This window comes from Malaya genurostris, chromosome 3 (assembly GCF_030247185.1).
Source record: "Malaya genurostris strain Urasoe2022 chromosome 3, Malgen_1.1, whole genome shotgun sequence".
NCBI lineage: Eukaryota > Metazoa > Arthropoda > Insecta > Diptera > Culicidae > Malaya > Malaya genurostris.
In genome coordinates this window covers 164,809,971-164,830,397 of record NC_080572.1, presented here as the reverse complement: position 1 = coordinate 164,830,397, position 20,427 = coordinate 164,809,971, and the positions used below count along the sequence as shown (strand labels likewise).

General features: G+C 36.3%; 1 protein-coding gene across 1 annotated transcript in view; it reads right to left on the bottom strand.

Moving 5' to 3' along the window:
• Nucleotides 1–1,693: 1,693 nt before the first annotated feature.
• Nucleotides 1,694–20,427, bottom strand: part of LOC131434063 (ran-binding protein 9) — a 55,977-nt gene continuing 37,243 nt past the window's right edge. The window contains exons 2-9 of the mRNA XM_058600713.1: nucleotides 17,056–17,414; nucleotides 16,688–16,985; nucleotides 14,272–14,426; nucleotides 14,078–14,205; nucleotides 13,835–14,016; nucleotides 13,613–13,776; nucleotides 3,694–3,805; nucleotides 1,694–3,610 (exon numbers count right to left, since the gene is read on the bottom strand). Of these exons, the coding sequence (XP_058456696.1) occupies nucleotides 3,465–3,610; nucleotides 3,694–3,805; nucleotides 13,613–13,776; nucleotides 13,835–14,016; nucleotides 14,078–14,205; nucleotides 14,272–14,426; nucleotides 16,688–16,985; nucleotides 17,056–17,414 (1,544 nt within the window). The 3' untranslated portion in view covers nucleotides 1,694–3,464. The remainder of the gene's footprint in view (nucleotides 3,611–3,693; nucleotides 3,806–13,612; nucleotides 13,777–13,834; nucleotides 14,017–14,077; nucleotides 14,206–14,271; nucleotides 14,427–16,687; nucleotides 16,986–17,055; nucleotides 17,415–20,427) is intronic.

Genomic DNA, 20,427 nt, shown 5'->3' with positions numbered 1-20,427 from the left:
CTTCATTTTGTCTTTACGCAGCTTAAATGCAGCGCACACTGAAAGATCATCATGAGGGCTTTCCCCACAATAAACACATTTTTCAACATCTTTATCGCAAAGATTATCCTTATGAGGCCCTTGACATTTGATACATTTGGACTTATTACTACAGTAAGTAGCTGTATGTCCGAATTTTTTACAGTTCGTGCAATTCATAACATGCGGTACGAAAAGCCGAACAGGAAGACGAATTTTATCGATATAGACATGGCTAGGCAATGCAGATCCGGCAAATGTTACGCGAAACGAATCTGAGGGACGATAAGACTTTTTTCCATCGACAATAGATGCTGAGTACAATTGTTTGCACTCGAGTATCTTAACTCCCTCAAGCATGGAGTTTTTAAAACGGCCAACTCCATTTTTAAGTAAATCATCTGCTGTCAGACTTGCTTCAGTCACAACACCGTCAATTTCTACCTCCTTCGATGGAATGTAAACTCGATATTCAATAGCAAATAATTTACAGGTTACAATATCGTTTGCCTGTTTCAAGTCGTTAACTACAACTCGAATTTTATCTCTATTAACCTTACAGATTTCTTTAACTTCAGAGAAATGTGATGTCAAATCCTTTGTAATTTGCATCAAGTTTAAAATCTTTTCTTTTTTTCGAAGATAGACTATCCATGGCCCAGTGGTACCCTGTGGATAATGTTTAGCCCTCGGAGTATTTAAACTTTTACTAGTATCCGGAATCGGATTCGGATGATCTTCCATGAGATCATCCATCACATTAATTTTTTTTTGTAAATTAATAATACCAAAATAAAAACTTATGTTTAGTAAAATTTCAGATATAAGAAATAAAAAATAAATTAAATTAAATCTACCTTGTAGCTGATGTCTCTGTTCCTTTATCGTGAAGAACGACGTGAAGCTCTTCCAACGATTTCCAATTGGCAGTCTTTTGCTGTTTCCAATTGGCAGTCTTCTGTCGTTTACTGCTATCTCAGTTGCTCTGCCGTCGTTGTGAACACCACTGCACTTGCTGTACCTGACCCCAGGTACAGTGCTTTTGCTCTTGGTGGCGATCAAATGCGATGCTTGCAGTGTAGCACCTCGCGATATATGCCGTCTCTTTTGATCCTACGCAGCGTACAAATTCTGGTACCTGGTAGATCAGCACTGGGTTGCTTTAGCACCTCTGTGCCTTTGCACCCCTTCGTCTTCGCACCTTTATGCGATGGCACCTCTGTGACTCGTCACTTCTATGCTCTCGCACCTCTGTGTCTCTACACCTCTGTGCGTATGAACGGGATGGCCTTCGTTGCTAGCTTTCCAGTCGGGAAACGCCCCGAATATTGCGTTTGCTATGGGCAGTTTAACTACCTGAAGCTTAGAATTGTCTCGGTAGCAGCCGTTAACTCACGAGCCAGTACAATCGAAACACAACCTCTTCGCTTGAATGGTTTTTACTGAATGAGCGTCATACTGGTAATAGGTAAAATCAAGTGAAGTGATATGTGAGTGATGTGAAAGTGGATGTGGAAGTGAGAACGGTAATAAGGGCCTATATGAATACTTCTTCCTAGAGTTTGTTTAAAAGTCAAGTAATCCGCAAAATAACATGACAACTCTACTGATAAGACGACTATTGGTACAACAATCCTAAAACATTTATTTAACGTCATCATAAATATTAAACTAGTTTATAGATTTTAAAATTAAAACTTTTATTACTTCTTATCATCTGTTTGCTTCTTTTTTTCTGTTTTAGCTTCGATATTCACAGTTATTTCACAAAACTCATCTCTTAAATATATAGTTTTCGAACTTAATTTCAAATTAATTATCGTTAATGCTTTACTTGTATTGTTTCATTATACGTGTGTGAACTCTCTTTCTCTACTTAGTTATTGATTACTTGCTTACCGCTACACTCAATAACGTTATCTTGCTCACCTTCTTTGCTGTATACTTTTATTCAAATTTTCATTTACAATATGCTCTGAGCACTAACAGAACAGTTTTCCCGTCTGTCTAAATAGACGAATTGTTTGCATACGAGTAAAGTGCATACGTTGGATGAAGCCACTACAAATGGACAAAACTGATTTTTACAAAGCAGTACTAAATAAGATCTGATAACAATATCTAATAAACTGTCACAGAATGGGAATTTGGTCATTTCAAAGAGAAGGAAAGTTATGAAAATCAATTTAAGATTATGCGGAGAGAATTTCGTTTGTTCTTTGGAAGACGCACTTTATTTAAATAACTGGAAACACAGCAAACTCTAACTTCCAAGCATTTCATAAAATATACACTGCGAGTTGTACACGTGTGTTGATTTTTTTGTAAGCCAAAAAACATTTAACTAAATTTAGATCGAGAGTGTTTGAAATATTCATTCAGTTCTTCTATATCGGACGATAACAATGAGTACTTTAAGTTGAAGCTTGAAAGATACGTAAACGCGCTTTTATTCAATTCGATCGAGTCTTCGGTTCCAAGATGGGATGCTGTGAAAATCGAAATCTTTTAAGATTTTCTACTTCTGACCTGATTACGAGTTAAAACACAATGTTTGAGAACGACTAAGCCAACAATGGAGAAGGGCTAATTTCACAAAGATATTAAGAAACCTTAAGCTATTAGAGGAAATCAAAAACAAAAATTAAACTAAAACTTGGCTAACAAGTACTCGCAACATGCATATGATCAACTGTGTCATCCTTTACTTGTAAATGTTTTGTTATTTATAGTTACCAGAGCGATTTTCACTTATCTTTGTCATCGCCTTATCGCATAATCTTAACTAGTTGCTTTTGTAAAATTATCCTCCTTAATAAAAATGTTTCTACGCGCCGATGCATGGAAATATGGATGTTGCTGCAGTATTCAAAATGTTTTCTCTTTTTGTTTATTCATTTTTACATCCTTCATAGAATGCTAGTGTATTGTGTTGCTTAGATTTACCAAAAATTCAAATAAACTCAAAATGTAACTAAAATAAAAAAACAAGAAGCTTTTTGTGATAAAATATTAGGCAACCCATAATTAATACAATCTAACGTTTCAATTTGTGTTTGTTTTATACACCATTTCGATTAGTGGATCACGATGTCACTACTATTTCTACTGTCCTCAAGGGAAAGAGGCATATTTTTTTGTGGGAAGGCTTTTTGCAACAACATAAATTGGAAGCGACAATAATAACGCATAGCAAAAATAAATTAAAATATACAATCATCTATCGGGCATCGGCACCGAAATTTTCACCCAACACTCGATAGTTCTATTAGAACAGTTTATACACCAGAAACCACAGGCTAATATGACAAGTCGGGTGTGTGAGAATAGAACGGGAGCAGTAGAAATAGTTCATGCGACGCAGCGTATTATGCATGGGATGGAGTAATGGCGCAACCGACAGTTTAGGCATTGAAATAAGAGGACAGCGTAAGAAACAGTTGCAGTCAATGTTGCTGCTGTTGCCTGAGAACATCTTCCACGCTGACGAACGCGCAGGCGCCGAGGGATGAGCTTGACATTAGACGGAGCAGTTCACATGCATGCGCTATACACACCTCCAGCGGTGGTCGCCATGAATAGCTGAGTGATTCTTTGAAAAGAAATGATCAAAAAAGAAAAGAAATACGTAAGCAACGTAGCGTGTTGACACATTTGGTGGATCAGTCCACTCACCTAGTATGGCAGAATTGAGGGCAGCACAAACGGACTCTCGACGCGATGGACACAGTTGCCAACCTAGCGGGCTTGACCACGGGTTAGAATACGCTAATAAACTAAATGCATCCTGAAAAAAAAAAGAAAATATTATTAGCTTACATTTTAAATGTTGCTAGCTATCATACGAAACTTGAGAATGTACACGAATATTGCGAGCAGTACTTCTTAATAAGTTCAGACTTACAATGTGACTGTTCAGAACAGGTATATCGCCTTATATAAATACGAAATTTCATTATTTATATAATAGATATATTATATGTCATCTTAAGAAATGAAAGGATGCAGAGTTAGAGCAAGACAAGAGTGCAATTAAACCATTATGTTCTAGCGTATGGAATTTCGAACGCAAAAATACGAAATTTAATTATAAGGCACTTCCAGGCACTGAGCACCATAAGATCAAAAGTTCGCTTCTTCGCGTACAAATAAATGGATCTCGGTAATATCAGTAAAGTAGAGTTTAGAGTATAATGGAGAATTGAAATAAACATTTAATTTGCTTACAAACTAAGCTCGTATTATTTTCATTTCGTGTGATATTGCCTTTCTCTTTCTGCAGGCGAGATATGTTCTTTCCAAATATCCTTGTCCTTGACATTTGCAATGATAAGGTTCACTTCATGTCATATCAGATTTCAGTATATATTCATTACTATGGTACTGGTACTGAAATATGACATGAAGTGAACCTTATCATTGCAAATGTCAAGGACAAGGATATTTGAAAAGAACATATCTCGCCTGCAGACGATCGCAGACGAGTAATTCAACCACGGTATGAAAGCTCTTGTCAAGTAGTTTAATATGTAAGTAGTCTCATCTGCACCTTTCTGCGCCTTTTGATGATAGACAAGTTGAGATTTCGTGATAAAAAAACATGAAAATGGCTCTATTTCATTCAACTGAAATGATAGCAGCATAGTATGTTTGAAAAAGTTGTGTAGTTTTTAATGATGAAAAACTTTGTAAAACATGAAAAACTCATATAAATTGAAAATATATGTGTTTTCATGCAAAAACTGGTTTTAGAACACTCTTTTCAGAAAATACATTATATCATAAATTACACTCAAGTTATGGGAATAGTATCTTCAGCAAATTTGTTTGAAATAACTTTCTGAACAACTTTGTCGAAGTAACTTAGCCCCTATGTTGGCCCTGAACTAAAATAATATTTTTATCTCACTTTTAGGGGGATCAATCACATAAATCAAATTTGCCAAAAGATGGCGTCTATCATTCTGAGTAACTCTGCTGAAGATATTCTACCTCAAAAACCACGTTCCTATCAGTTATCAATTAAGAGCGTGAAATTGTGCTTTTGAACCACTGTGCTGTGGTGATTTTTCAAGATAGAAAATTTTCAAACTTTAATCGCTGGGCAGTACTCCTTAGCCTTTTTTCGAGGTGCTTAAACTTTTGAACAACAGCGCTTTACGAAATTAGAGGTGATCCCAAAATATTGGCACCCTTATATACATTAGAGCGATAAAAAACAACGCGTTTTGTCGGTTACGTCACTTATACAATCATATCTCCGGAAACGAAAGTCACAGCCATTTGATCTTTGAACTTGATCAATGGCCTAATAGTAGCTGTCAAACGAGCATTAGTTTGTTAAAATCGGTTCAGCCATCTCTGAGAAAATTGAGCGCGAAAAAAACATCTTCGAAAAGTACACACACACACACGCGCGCGCGGGCACACACACAAACATTTTTCGATATCGTCGAACTGAGTCGAATGGTATATAACACTATGTCTCCGAGGCTCTGTTCAAAAGTCGGTTTTTCCAGCAATTCTAATACCTTTCTAGATGTATTTTGTAGATGTTTGTTTGCTTATTTCACAAAATTAGAGAATGTCAGAAGATTGGAGCTACTTTCGTGGCATACATTATTGTACAATATGAATTGATTGGAACACGAAGTTAAACGTCTAATAAAATTTTGAAAATAAAAAAATCACATAAAATATGAGACTACGAAACTTAACTCCCCCGTCGACTACAAACGAAGACTTCTAAGAAATTCCTTCCTCCCGGTGAGTCTATGTGGTTTATGAGTGGCCCCTAAGTATAATTTGCAGTTAGATTGTAGCACGAGCCATGTTGTTGTTTTGATTCGACTGCAAAGTCAATGGAATAAAGAAAGCTACCTTCAGAAATGTTTAACTCTGACCAAGACTCTGCATTTTGATTAAACACTCAGTATAATTTCAATGTATATGTTTTTACGTTTTGAAAGCGACCCGAAACAGCTTGTTATACAACCGGAACTGAGTGCACTTGATTCCAGACAATATTCCAAATCACATCAGCCTCATCATTCCACCAACACCAATGAGAAAATTTATAATATTAGGATAAGAATTACTCAAGTGGGCCTTCTTTGAACCTTAGCATCGTAAATTGCAATGACATGTTGTTATTTTGACAGTGGTTTATGTAAAAACATGATATGTCAAACAATTTTAATCAGATTTTTTGTTGTTATTATAATACTTTTGCTCTTTGTACGAAATTTCGTAAATTTCGAATAAAATATTTAATTTTAGTAATCCAACGCTGTTTTGTTTGCATTGCAATGTACTATTGATGAGATCTTTTTTGAATGTTTTGAAAGTCTCCACCATTGTAAAATCGTTGTTTATTTAACATTTATAAGTGCTCTTATCTCCAGACGCTACGAGCATTGTCGAATCGTACCTGTAACACGTTATTTCTCATGTTCTCCTATTAGTCTTCTGGTCATGTAGTAATGGGCAATATGGTTTATTTCAATGAGCGGCTCTGAACCGAAAACTTTTCTATAAAAGCCGGTTCAATTGAACGGCCGCATTACAAAAAAAATCATGCTCAAGATTTTCAAAAAATTCCAAAAAATATTATCAATAGTTTACTGTCTTGCATACAAAATAGCGTCGGATTTACTTAAATTGAATATTTTGTAATGAAGTTATGTTTTTGAATAAATGTCATACGAAAAGTTTGATTGTTTATAACAACTTCTACAGAGGATATTGTTAACAAGCACCTGGAAAATCAGTCGAGTGCCCAAAACCTACAAAGAAATCCTGAATGTGGAAAGGAATCAGAGATCGTCAGCTGTGAAGAAAGGTATTAAGGTGTGTTAAAGCCAGCCCCAGTCTTTCGATCTGAGATGTTACAACGTTAATTTTCAAACGGTACGGATGTTTACCAGGGAAGGATACAGGCTGTACGATGTTACACATCTGAAACGACACATGAAGCAGAATGCCGTGATCAAAATGCGTGCAAGTCTCCGTACGACCGTGAAAACACAATGTATGCACTTTAATCAATGACGTCAAACTCGACTTTAAGCAGCTTCCCGGTCAACTCAAGTTTTCCGTGATGGTCATGATTTCGCAAGTGATTTGCAGTTATGGACTGAAAATGGTACCATTCGTCACATCTTCGACGATGACATGCATTACCGTTCATCCGCAAGCATAGGCTCATTTTTTAGCCCGATTTGACCAGTTGCCACTACTCTATGGCGGTTTTGGAATGGTATACCGCCAACAAAATAGTTTTTGTCCCCATTCGGACTGATCGGAACATACTGGGTAATTTCTTTTCAGCGACTACGACGAAGCGACGGGGTAGTCAAGGACATCAAGCAAATGCGAGAAAAATGGAAGAGATACATTGATTCCGTGTCCGTTTGCACTATGCGGTTTGGCCCGGATTGGTGGTTCAATGCATAGGGCGCTGGTCTTACAAGCCAGTTGTCGTATGTTCGAGCCCCGACCTGGAAGGATTCTTAGTGTCAGTAGGATCCATAGTACTAGCCATGCAATGATTCTGTACACTAAGAATCGGCTGCAAAGTCTGTTGAAACAGAAAGGCCAAATTCCACAAAAGGAAATGTAATGCCAGGACTTTGCTTTGCACTATGCGGTTGCTGATGGGCTCCATCAAGAGAAACGTTCGAAATGAAACAAATGTAATCATCTAATGCTGTAACTTTGAAGTTTCAATAAAATTGATGTGAAGCAATCATCAGAGGACTTTTTAAATTTATTGAATCACGCTTTACGAATCTTTTTGTGTGTACTAATTAACTTTTAGAAGCCTTTATGAACTCTAAAAATCCTTACAGGTTTGGGCTCGAACATACGAAAATCTGCATAAGTTTATCATATAAACATTTTTACTTCAACATCTTCTTGATCAGCAAACTTTTCTTTCAGGACGATCTGATATACTTTTTTTTAATTTCAGGTTCAATTATTTATCGCCTCCTGTTAAGCTTATGTTTTCTGAGACAGCTTCTTCTCCTGTTGTCGGATTTCTCTCTTTCTTTTCCTCCTTATCTTTTATTCTTTCATTCTTTTATTTGGAGCAGTGAAAAGCCCACTGGAGTTAGTGTCTGTCAAACATACTCTCCAGCAGGCATAAAACCACCTCATCTTCTCCATCAACAAATTTCAATCATCCATATGATACATTTCCTTTAATCTTGTGCTTCTATAGTAACTAAATCTAATGAGACAATAACATGCGGAACGAGGAAAATAAATCCTAATAGCTTCGAGGCTTTGGAGATAGTAAACTCTATGTGCTTCTTAAAATTTTACTTGGAATCCAGAAGAACACCCAGGTCCTTAACAGACGATGCGCGTTCGAGAACAGATTGTTAAATATTATAGTCGAACTTGAATACAGACTTTTTGCGATTAAAAGAGATAACGAAGCATTTTGTAGCATTAACAACCATTTTGTTGATGTTATACCAATTAGTTAAATTTTCCAACTGTTCTTGTAGGAACTCTGAGTCAGCTGCAGATTTAATTATATGAAATATTTTAAAGTCATCGGCGTATGATAGTTTCACACACTTGATCGAAAAATTTAGTTAGAGCAACTATGTGTTATAAAATCCAGAACTATAATTTCGAACAGCTTCGATACAGCGCATAAAGCAGCAATTCCACAGAAATCCGCGCCACCGCATCAAAATCTGAGCAGAAACCGCGCCAAATCCGCGAAAATCGCGCAACCGTTACAACCATACACGTCAGAAAAGATATAGCACTTCGGTGCACATGATTGTTTTGTAAATAGTAAAAACTTCACGTCTGCTTAGCGGTTTATGTTGAACCGCGAGGTGGCATTAGCTGTGTTTCAACATAAACTGATATTGCACTGATAAGTCGAAGACTAAACGGAAAATAAGAAAAACAAACTAATCAATGCATTTGAAGATATTTCGTTCATACAACTTCGACGAATATGCTATTTAAAATATAGAAATCAATTTAAATGACTCGTATGTCGTATAAATATTTCATTCGTGGGACTGAAAAGTACTGTAGATGCAAAACAGGATAAATTACCCGGCGAACGACCAAAATTAGGTTAAAGCCGGGTATAAATAAACGATATAAAAAAAAAGGATAAATTAGGACAAAGTGGTCGTGTTGTCCCTCGTCTTAGGCCGCACAGGTCAAACGCCGAAGAAGTACAGTAGATCTAAAAACGACGAAGCGCGACATCGTGTTCCTAAGGATGCCGTAACCTACTTGACACTGAACGACATCGACTGGTAGATTACCAGGAACCTTAAGTCCCTCACCAGATAGGTAAGCGGTCTTCAAATATATCTGTCACACCAACTTCCTCAAGAAGGTCATTTCGTGATTGAAGATAAACAAGAAATAAATATAGAAGAATAGCTACCCACGCAACGTGACCATGTCTCGAAAATTGTTCGAAATGCTGCTGTTATAGAGACGCGAAAATTTGAAGCGAACGCATTTTTTTATCTTACCTTTGAGGACTGGAGCCGTTACTCCATTTCTTCGAAATTATTCATGAGACAGCCAAGTCTACAATTATACGTTAATTGTATATATTTTAGTCTCTCATAGAGAAGGAAAATGCAATCACTGTGAAAACCGACTAGACTAGAATAGAGGTCTGGAGGGCCAAGAGTCATTTACCATTCGAATCAGTTCGCTGTGGTGGTAAAATATATGTGCGTATGTATGCATGTATCTGTGTGTATGTAATATTTCTGTACACTTATTACTCTCGAAGATGGTGTAGTCATTTTTCAAATTAGATTCAAATAAAAGGTCTTGCAGTCCTCTGCAGAATTTCTGAATTTTATCTGGATCTGACTCGTAGTTCCGGAATTACAGGGTAATACAATTCATTTTCTCAGAGATGACTGAACCAATTCTCACAAATTTAGAAAAACTTTGGAATCCCAAATAAAACTTTAGAATACTGTTCAAATCCGGAACTCGAGTAGTTCGAACAAAAATTCGATTCCAGGTTTAATTATAAGTGACCATGTAACCCATGGCCCGGGTTGGTGGTTCAATGCATAGGGCGCTGGTCTTACAAGCCAGTTGTCGTATGTTCGAGCCCCGATCTGGAAGGATTCTTAGTGTCAGTAGGATCCATAGTACTAGCCATGCAATGATTCTGTACACTAAGAATCGGCTGCGACGAAGTCTGTTAAAACAGAAAGGCCAAATTCCAGAAAAGGAATGTAATGCCAGGACTTTGATTTGACTATGTAAAAAGTTGCAAATTCTTTAAAACTGGTACAAATCTACCGGTTATTACTACCATATATAGGGTTGTAAGACTTTCTCACGAAAACCATTTTCCAGAAAATAAAGCAACGAAGTATTTTCCCCAGAATATACCGTTTTCCAGAAAACCATATTCATGAAGGTACTAATTAGTAGACATACAACAGAATGTACCATTCTCCAAAATGCCATTTCCCAGAATAAGTAAATACCTAGAAACAGTTTCCCCATAATGGAAAATAATACAGAAACAACATAGGAACAGATCTTTTGCCAGAAACTCAAGAATTATTAGTGGAGATAGGGGCTAGACCGGACACGTGGTTAAACTGGACAGTTTAAATATTTTATAAACCTGCTATTATTTCGATTCATAGATTGACTTTGTAAACGCGCTTGGAGATGACGCGCTAGAGATACTTTGGGTAAAACCCCAGTTTTAATGTTTTTTTTTTCAATTTCTTAAAAGTGTCCGATTTAGCCTTGGTCTCCTTTATATTAGAAAACACCCCATGAATTTTTTTTTTTTGGTACGCGCCTGACTAGAATGAACCAGTCGAACGAAAATAATTTTTCAGGAAACTTCGGGAATGCTCATTAGCTGTAATTTCTAAGGCAACTATGCTTATTTCAAGCTTTGTTAGTCTGAAAAAGAGGGTTCTGAGAATAACGAGTTTGATAAAAAATAATCAAATTATATAACGGGTGTGCAATCATTTAGCTACATTTATTTAAATTCAAACATAGCTTCTTCAAATTGGGTATTTGTTTATGCATATAGTATATAGTAACAAGCTAACCTTTTGTCGTTACTTCGGACTATTGTAGCGTAGCCGCATTAGACCTTTCAAAATCGCAATAAATTCTATTAAGCAGCATGTTGATTTGTTATGCCAAATTATCATTATGCCAAATAACCATTATGCAAACGGTATTATACCAATAATAATATTCTAACGATTAATGCCTTCGGGTGTATGGTTTTCTGGACTTTAGTACAATCTGGGATTTTTTTCTTGATTTTATTACTTTCTAGAGTTTGTATTTCTGGAGATTGGTACTTTCTGGGCAATGAATTTCTGGGGAAAAAGCTTTTATGTTCTGCAGAGGCGTATCGTCCTCATGTGCACCGCACAACCGGTCAAATTGAAGGAATTAACTGCAGATTTTCAATTTGTTCGATGAAAGCAGGTAGGAAGGTACCGAATATAAAACAATGAGCGATTTTGTCCACAGCACAATGTGCAAAAATTAACCCTTAACTTCTTGTGCTTGTTGGTCAATGACAGCCAAACAATCTTTTCAAATCGCATTGCCGTGGCGCTTTGAACTTGAGCACATTGCCTTGTGCACCAAAATTGCATATATTTACAGACATCCAACTTAAAATTTCAAGTATCTGTGAGCGAACAATTCCACCACTCACAAAGAGGATGCCTTGCCATCCAAAAGAACCACACAAACAAAAAGCTTGTGGAAGCAATTATGTTCCACATATACACAGATGGTGCTGGTATTAGAGTCTTCATGAAGCAGAGAAGTCATGAATATAATTTTCTCTCGTGATCTGAACGTCGTATTTCTAACAAAATATTTTATAGCAAGCAATTATCTTCACGAAGTTGGATAGTGTTGAAGATTAAATGTTCACTTTTCGCCAATAGACTGATGACTGACTCTTTACTGTTGAATGTTTCTGCGAACTCCGATCGCAAACTGCTGCATATCACTTATTTAATTTGGGCCTAGTTAATAGAGGGTTAGAATTCTTAGTTATACTTGAAAATTATAAACAGAAATAGCTGAAGCGCAGGATTAGCGATGGTGATCTGACGATCTGAGTAAATATGTACTGCGAACAAACAAACTCTTCCTCTGCTAAATCTTCATTCAAATGCGACTTTACATCTAAACCTTCATTCAAATAGCATTCGACAGTTAAGAGCCAGTCATCAATCTGTCAGCGAAAACTGAATATGTAATCTTCAGCTTTATCTAGTCCAGTGAAGATAGTTACTTGCTATGAATTATGGGGTTAGACATTCTCTCTTATCGAGAGAAGAAGAAACAGAGGTTTTTCGCTCTCTTCCATTCTCGTGCAAGGACAGCTATTCCTATGAAACAACAAGGCTCACGCTTCCTCAAAAGCGACATAGTTCATAAAGCAGGTACATTCATGAATATCACATGCCGTAAAGCATGTACTGCACAGATTTAAGAAGAGAAGGAATTACTCAGCTCAGCTCTGAGATTTGTTGTTTTCTCTACCACGTTTGGCTGTGTGAGAAATTGTATGCACACCTTCAGGAGAAGCTTCAGTGGCTTATGCTTATGATCAGAGATGCCAGGTTCACAGATGTGTGTTTCACAGATTCTCAATATCCTGCACTGAGTTTATAAATGACACAGATTTTCACAGATTTCCGAAATCGATAACAGACTGGCAATTATCCTCAAACTTCCAATCAGTCTTCAATTTTCATTTAAAGAGGACTGTTACATTTGATTTCATACCATATGTGCAATGTACAACCCGAAAATTGTATCACGAGACGCCACTGATGTTCTGGAGAATAGTTTTCGGGGAAATGTTATAGAATCCATATATAGTAATCAAAATCACCTAAATGGTACTCATTTTGATTTCTTAGAGATGGCTGACCCGATTTCCATTACATTTAGATTTTACCAAAAGGTTTTGCTGTCCATGAATGTATGTTGAATTGTATCCGACTTCCGGTTTCGGTAGAATACGGTAACAAACACATAGAAAACACATATTTTCCAACTTATAAATCTTGTTAGGTGTTTGCAATAGAAATTTACTTCTGCTACACCCGTTCAGGGCTCCAATTCCGGAAATAGTGGCCAAAAGTTCTAAATTTGAGTTTGCCTCAATTTCCCACATTAAAGATAATACGAAAAGTATCATCAAACTACTAGGAGAATTGGCAGATTTTTCTTCATACAAATTATAAAAAACACGATTGTTAAACGATAAGGCATATTCCTTCGATTTGCAATTTTCATCACATCAAGATGTTGGAATCGCTATTAGAAACTGTTTTGGAAGATAGGAATGCAACGACGTGCCAGAGAAACTATAGATAGAAGGGATATACAGATTTTTTCTGTGAATCGAGAATGCATGGAGTGTTTGGGTGAATAAGTTTGAAGCTTTTTTTGGTAGGGAGATTGGAACTGCAAACTCCCCTAGTTATCAGATAGTGTATTTCGATTTTTTAGTATCGATTGGATGCCGTTCTAAAAGCAAGAAAATGTTAGAATATCGCTTTACCTCTAACATTTTCTGATTGGTTTCATTCACTCCTTGTTCCTTCTCCAACCGTTGGCTCATTTGGAATAGTTCTCTTCCGAATGCCAACATTCGTTCGACACCGGATCGGGCGGATCCAGCGCTGGCAGCGGACTTGCAGTTTGGCGATAGTGATGAATCAACATCTGAAGAGTAATAGACATTGACGATCGTGAGAAAAAAAGTAGATATTTTAGCTGATACCCATATCTTCATCCCGGGCTTCGTCGTCGTCGTCGTCGTCCTCGTCGTCTTCCTCGAGCGAATCGTTCAAGGTGTTGTTGGAGGTTCCATTCTTGTAGCCGTTCGAGTTAACATTATTCGTATGGCCATTCTCCATCTCCACGTCGTTGGAGTAGTCGTCTTCAATACACGTGCCATTATTACTGCAAAAGTAAAACAGTTTAAACTGAGGAAAAATTGGAATGAATTGTATTATGCATTTACCTAAGGACATTGTTTTTACTAAAACCCTGATTGTCTGTATTATCCGGGAGAATTGAGTTTCCATTTTGAAAACTTTTTGTCGATTGTATCACCGACGTTTGCACTGGACTCGTGTGAGTTGAACCTCCCTACGATAGAAGGACAGGCAGTTAAACAAAGTTTTCAAAGTAAAAACTAATTACTTCAATACTAACCAGGTCGAAATCAGATCCATTCACCATTTCGATGAACTGCCTGCATTTCAGCATAAATAGCAAGTTTTGATTGGACTCTAGTAAGCCAGGATATAGGCGTACCGTTTGCTCGATTGCTTGTCCCATGCGCCCCGATAGCACTAGTTTGATTATTTCTGAAACAATATGTAGATATAATTGGAAAAACGATCTACAAGCGTAGGTATTCGATAAACGATGTATCTATACTTTGCGCTAATATAATACTGACATGGTATTCGTTCGAAATACAAAAAACTATATATTTTCGAAACCAATACTTTCTATCATAAACTTTATCGTTTTTTTTTTCATATATTACTCAATAATGTATTTTGAAAACGATCCTTTTTTGTGTGAGATATACTATAACATGGAGACAATTTTATTATTGCCAATTGTTAGGAATATACAAAGAATCCTGTCACAGGCAATGCAGGAAAAAATGGCACCGATACTATAGGTTATATGTATTCTCGTTTAATTGGTAGATTGCACCAAGCTATATGATCACCATTTAGGTAGTGAGATTGATTCGATATAACATCTAAATCTGCGAGAAGCCGTTTAAAGCGCAGATAATAGACTTAGTGAACACAAGTCTACCAATCAATTCAAAATCTTTCAAAAAGATGTTTCCTATGAACATAATGACAAATATACGGGGTTTCCTGACTAAGATTCACTTGTCCGATTTTTGCATTCAGCCATTCATATAACATCTTGTAACTGGTAGAATAAAACAGAATTTGATTGACCGTTGCCATGTTTCCGAGTGGTTTCTCTGCACATCTAGGATAGTTCAATGGCAGAGTACTTCCACGCATTGAAGATGCTGTAAGTATTTCTGGCCGATGCAGGTTTGGTCATTTAGGGGTTAGTCGAAAACACGTTTTCGTTCGGCACGTCAGAAAAGACAATGCACTCTTTACGAAACTTTACGTCTGCTTAGCGGTTCAAATTGAACTGCCGAGTTTAGCACTAAGCAGTTCAATTTGAACTGCTCTGCACTGATGAGTCAAAGACGAAACGTAAACATAATAAAAAAAGGTTATGTGCCCTAGCACAAAATTTGGCTAACCCCTAAATGACCAAGCCTGTTTCGGTCAGTATTAGTCGAAACTTGTTTTCGTTCGGCACGTCAGGAAAGACTTAGCAGTTCGGTGCTTATTACAAGTGTGATGCAAATAGCAATAACTTCACGTCTGCTTAGCGGTTCAAATTGAACTGTTTAAGTTCGCAGTAAGCAGTTCAATTTGAACTGCTCTGCACTGACGAGTCTAAGACGAACCGTAAAGATTGAAATTTGTTATGTGCCCTAGCACAAAATAAGGTTAACCCCTAAATGATATTATCAGTGGCTTCATAGGCAACTTATCGTTTTGTTTTTTTAAACAACCAGTATTTATCTGCGTATTAAATGAATTGTTTGAAATATACAATGTATTTCAAAATGGCAAACATGAAACATTACAATGTATTTCAAAATGGAGGAATATTTTTATAGCAATTAATTATCCAACGATCAATAAGGAAGCATTTTTTTCTTAATTGTTAAAGAAATATTCACATGTCGAGGCAAATACGCCCACCTAAGGTTACTGCCTGAAGATTATAGATGATAGTTTCAAATCAACGTACAGGGTGGTCTGGAAGCCACGAACCTAATCCTATCAAAATTATTGCTGTGTTCAAACATTCTTTGTCACTTTCCTTGAATTCAAAGAAAATATTCGACTAAGAAGATTTAATTAATACTTCGTGTTCATTTTGGCAAGAAGTGCCAAATGTTCAGTTTTTGCAATGACTGAGCGGAAATATATATTGGAGAAGCCAAGTGAAAGAAAAACTAACAGAAAAGATGAATTTTTGAAGAAGTGCCAAATGACTTCTCAATTCAATGAAATCTACGCCTTGTTGAAAAAGCGCATTGACTGGTGAAACATCCGAACATTTTGTTTTATTTTTAATAAAAAGTGTTTAACTCAGAAAAATGTGGGTAAATTTATTTAATAACATTATTTTTTGGATTTTTTGAATATTATCCGTACATAAACAATCTTGTTCAAATAATAATAACCAAACTATTAGACTTGAATAAAAACAGGCGTATTTTCCCGGGGTTTTCCGAACGGTTAATTCGATACTACTTCAAACATTTAGTTGGAATATGAAAATTAATAGAGATGTTGTTCCTTAGGAAAAACACTAACGAGTGACATCGTTGTTATTCGAGAATCGTTACTATTTTAAGGAAAACTAAATTTTCTAAAAAGTGTGCGTTAACGCCCCCATCTTCCCTATTCACTATTATACTTTATGGACACGTTAAATTGTTGGTGAATTTCCAGATCAATTGAACTACCCAAATCTTTAGATGACCAGGTAAAACTCTTACTTTGTCGATTCTTTATCGACACCATGTCCTCCTGCAGCGACTGTCCGGTAGTCCGAACAAAGGTGTCCGCCGTCGAACTGTAACCGTGATGAACTAAATACGAGGAGACCATTTTGTGCAAGATCAGAGTCCAGTCGCCCTGATCGTCTGGCAGGGGGAAATTGTAGATGGTCGCTTTGGTCGCCGCTCGCAGTTCCTTCAGCATATCTTCGATGTCAAACTTGAATGGCTCCTGGCCAAAATTGGCGTCTACTATTTCACCGGGTGTTTGTAGTCCCACTGTGGGATATAATCGTGGCTAAAATGAAATACAGATAATGCAATTAGTGATTTGAAAGTAATGATTTGCTGCAGAAGTGTTTTCTTACCGGCAAGTCTCTAAAAGCTATTCCTAAATGGTGGCCGTTTTTAGTGTAGAAACAGTTATTATCGACTAAATTTACACCACAACCAATAATATCAGCGGTGGTAAAGGTGGGTCCGTATGGTTGCCCATTGCCAGACGAGCAGAATGAGTTTCCGTCGTCTCCGTGATATCCGTACGATTGCTTATCCCATCCCGGTAACCGATTCATCTTAAAGTGGGGATGTGCAGTCAATCCGATACCCATGTAACCATCCCGTCCCTTGGAGATTATCTTCACTTCGAAGTAATACAGCCCACATGCGGCAGGAATTGGATATGGCGTGCGAACCGATGCCGCATCTGTGTGTGATTTGCCTACTCCTGAAACACAAAAAAAAAATAAATTTGGGACAAGTCAGTAGGCAGTATTTGATGTAGTTATTTGCGTGATTGGATTCACACAGTCGGAATCATAACATAACAATTGCTGTAAATCACAATCGGTAGCATTCATCAATAGTATGCTGAGGTTATTTGAACGCTCACAAAAACCTGGTGCGATGATACGAAAAAGAAGAAGAAGGTCACCTCATATGATCGATGACGTTGCGAGAATGGTGCCATAACAGAAAATGATAGAACTGAATGTAGTAAATATGAACGACATTGGTACACCGTTTGTTTTGTTGGTAGTGGTAGTAGGAGTAGAACAACTAGCAACACGCGATTATTTAGTAGTCAGCAGTGATTTTTGTAAGCACGCAGAACATGCCTCCACATATTGAGCGGAACCCTTCGCATTTTACACTTCAGTGCATATCACAAACAGTTACCTTGCTTCTATACTGAAACCGATTCGAACCCTAATCAGTGATCAGTTGAAATGAAAAAAAAAAAAACGGAATGTTCAGTAACATCACAACATGCTGACGGGTTGCACTGTTAATACAATGCCTCACTCAATGCAGTTCTAATTTCCCGTCATGGTCTTAACAGTGTTTTTTTTTTGCTGGTTAGAATAATACTACTACAACCTTATTTCCAACTAAATTCAATGACAAAATTTAGTGTCAACTCAACAGAAAGAAAACAGATAGTTTTAAGATATTAAAGTTACCGCTCATTTGTTATTATATGTAAAACTGAACCGAACTTAACTGAAAACATGCCTAAAATTATTCAATACGAAGAACAATGACCGTATATTTTGATTGCTCTTTTTTATTGCTTTGGCCAGCGTTCTGAACCTGACAAAATATAAATCGGTACATCCCGTTTCATGGTTCATATTTGTATTGGGTAGACCTCACACAACGGAAAATTATTTTTACAACTCTCTGATCGTTTTGTGTCGCGGCGGGTGTTGCTAACTTGGAAGTTATTTATTTTTTTTGCATTTCATTATTATAGTAAATAATAAGAGTTCAAGTTGTTTTCAATAGTTCAAACTAGTTTTGCATTTAGGATAGGTAAAGGATGTATGACGCCTACGAGGAGCAATCGCAATGGCAAACCCAATTATCCTAGGAATTCCAAAAAAATAAAATTTATAAAGAGTACACTCAAAAAAATACACACGCTAATCTTATGTAAAAAAAACCATGTAGATGGCTTTGTCATCGGAGTTTACGTGATGTTTCAACAACTATCGGATCATGATTGAATATGAAATGGATTGTATGTCAGAATCATTACTGTTGTCACATATTTTTTATGTGTCACCTCAATTAAAATAAACCTAGATTCCCCAGTGTAATAGTACTGTAGTTGAGCAACCCGTGACACCAGAAGCACCGTCTGGTGGAGAATAGATTCGTAAATGCTCCCAAAATGCATGTACAAAGTTACCTGTGCATTTAACACAACCACAGTAGCTGATGGAACTCGCATGCAAACGCAATATGGCGTCTGTTGACGAAACTAGAACAAACTACATAGACGAAATCCTTTTTTTTATCCTTCTACGGTATTTATCACAGTGATTTTAAGGTAAAATGATATTCATTAGTTTAATCAACAGTTATGAAGTCTAGCAGATTTCTATTATACTTTCAGATCTAATATTAGTACCTAGCAGAAGTATAGTATAGTTTTTCAAATCATATATTATACGTTACATTCTAGCATTATTGATTTCACTTTTTTTTAATAAAATACATACATTTTCTGCTTATTTATTCATATTATTGCGCAGTCGTTCGAACACTTTTTCAAACCCTCAAATGTTTAATTTATTTTGGTGAAGGGATCCTCACAACGAGGTAAAATCATTGCCAATGAAAAATAAACGTTACATAGAAGCACTTCTGAAATGTTTCTAACACCAATAAATCAAGTACTCGGCACCACCTGTTTATCCCTTACTGGGTCTTCATATACCAACAAAATTGACTAAATTTGATCCTCGATTAGTATTATAGAACTGCGAATTTAGCAAGTTACCGACATTTTGAAACAATGATTACGATTTACCTGCAGAAATTCCAGGTTCATCGAACTCTGCTATTCAAACCGACTTCAGTTACAGAGATTCAAACGAATAACTTTAAATTGCTTTAACATTCAACATTCCAATGTTTCTTATATACCTATTTCTACCCTATACGGTCAAATGACCGGACTTAGTTTTTCTGGTTAAAGTAAGAAAAATGAATGTTTGGAAATCAAAGTAGAAACAAAAATTGCATTTATTACTTAAAAAAAGTATATGAACCATTTCTATTCTCAACTCACCTAGTAGCGTGATGATGCCTTATGTTCATCAAACAATCCCAAATACAAAAAAACATTTCTCCATATGCAGTGTACAAGAAAATAAGCTGTAAATACGATTTGACTAACATGATGCAATTATTTTGCAAGCTTTTACTAAATCCGGAGAGAATACATTGTTATATAAAAATCCCTAATGATATAAATGTATGTGAAATTTATTTTTCATCTATGTGAAACTATAAATGGAAAAAGTGGAACTAAACGAGTTCGTATTAATGCTAATTCCAGAATTTCGCCAAGATTTTTCAATTAAGTATTATAATTTCTTGATCAATGCACTTGTATTTAGATTTTGTATATTGTTTTCGATGATGACGATATCCGATTCGAGTGGTATAAATAAACAATATCAGGTCGCTTTAATTTCAACAAAGTTGAACCCCATATTGTTTGAATGTGAAGACAATAAGTTCAATTCTAATTTTACACAGAACTTTGAACGGTTTGTTGTTTTGATTGTCGTATTGTTTATATTGGCGATATTTTATTTTATCAGAAATATACAAAACTTAAAATATAGACAAATTCATACTGCTCAATTAGTTTTAACATTTCAGATTCTGGTGCATGCTAAACGCAAACTATTAACCAATATTGAATTATTAGCCGTTTCCATTAC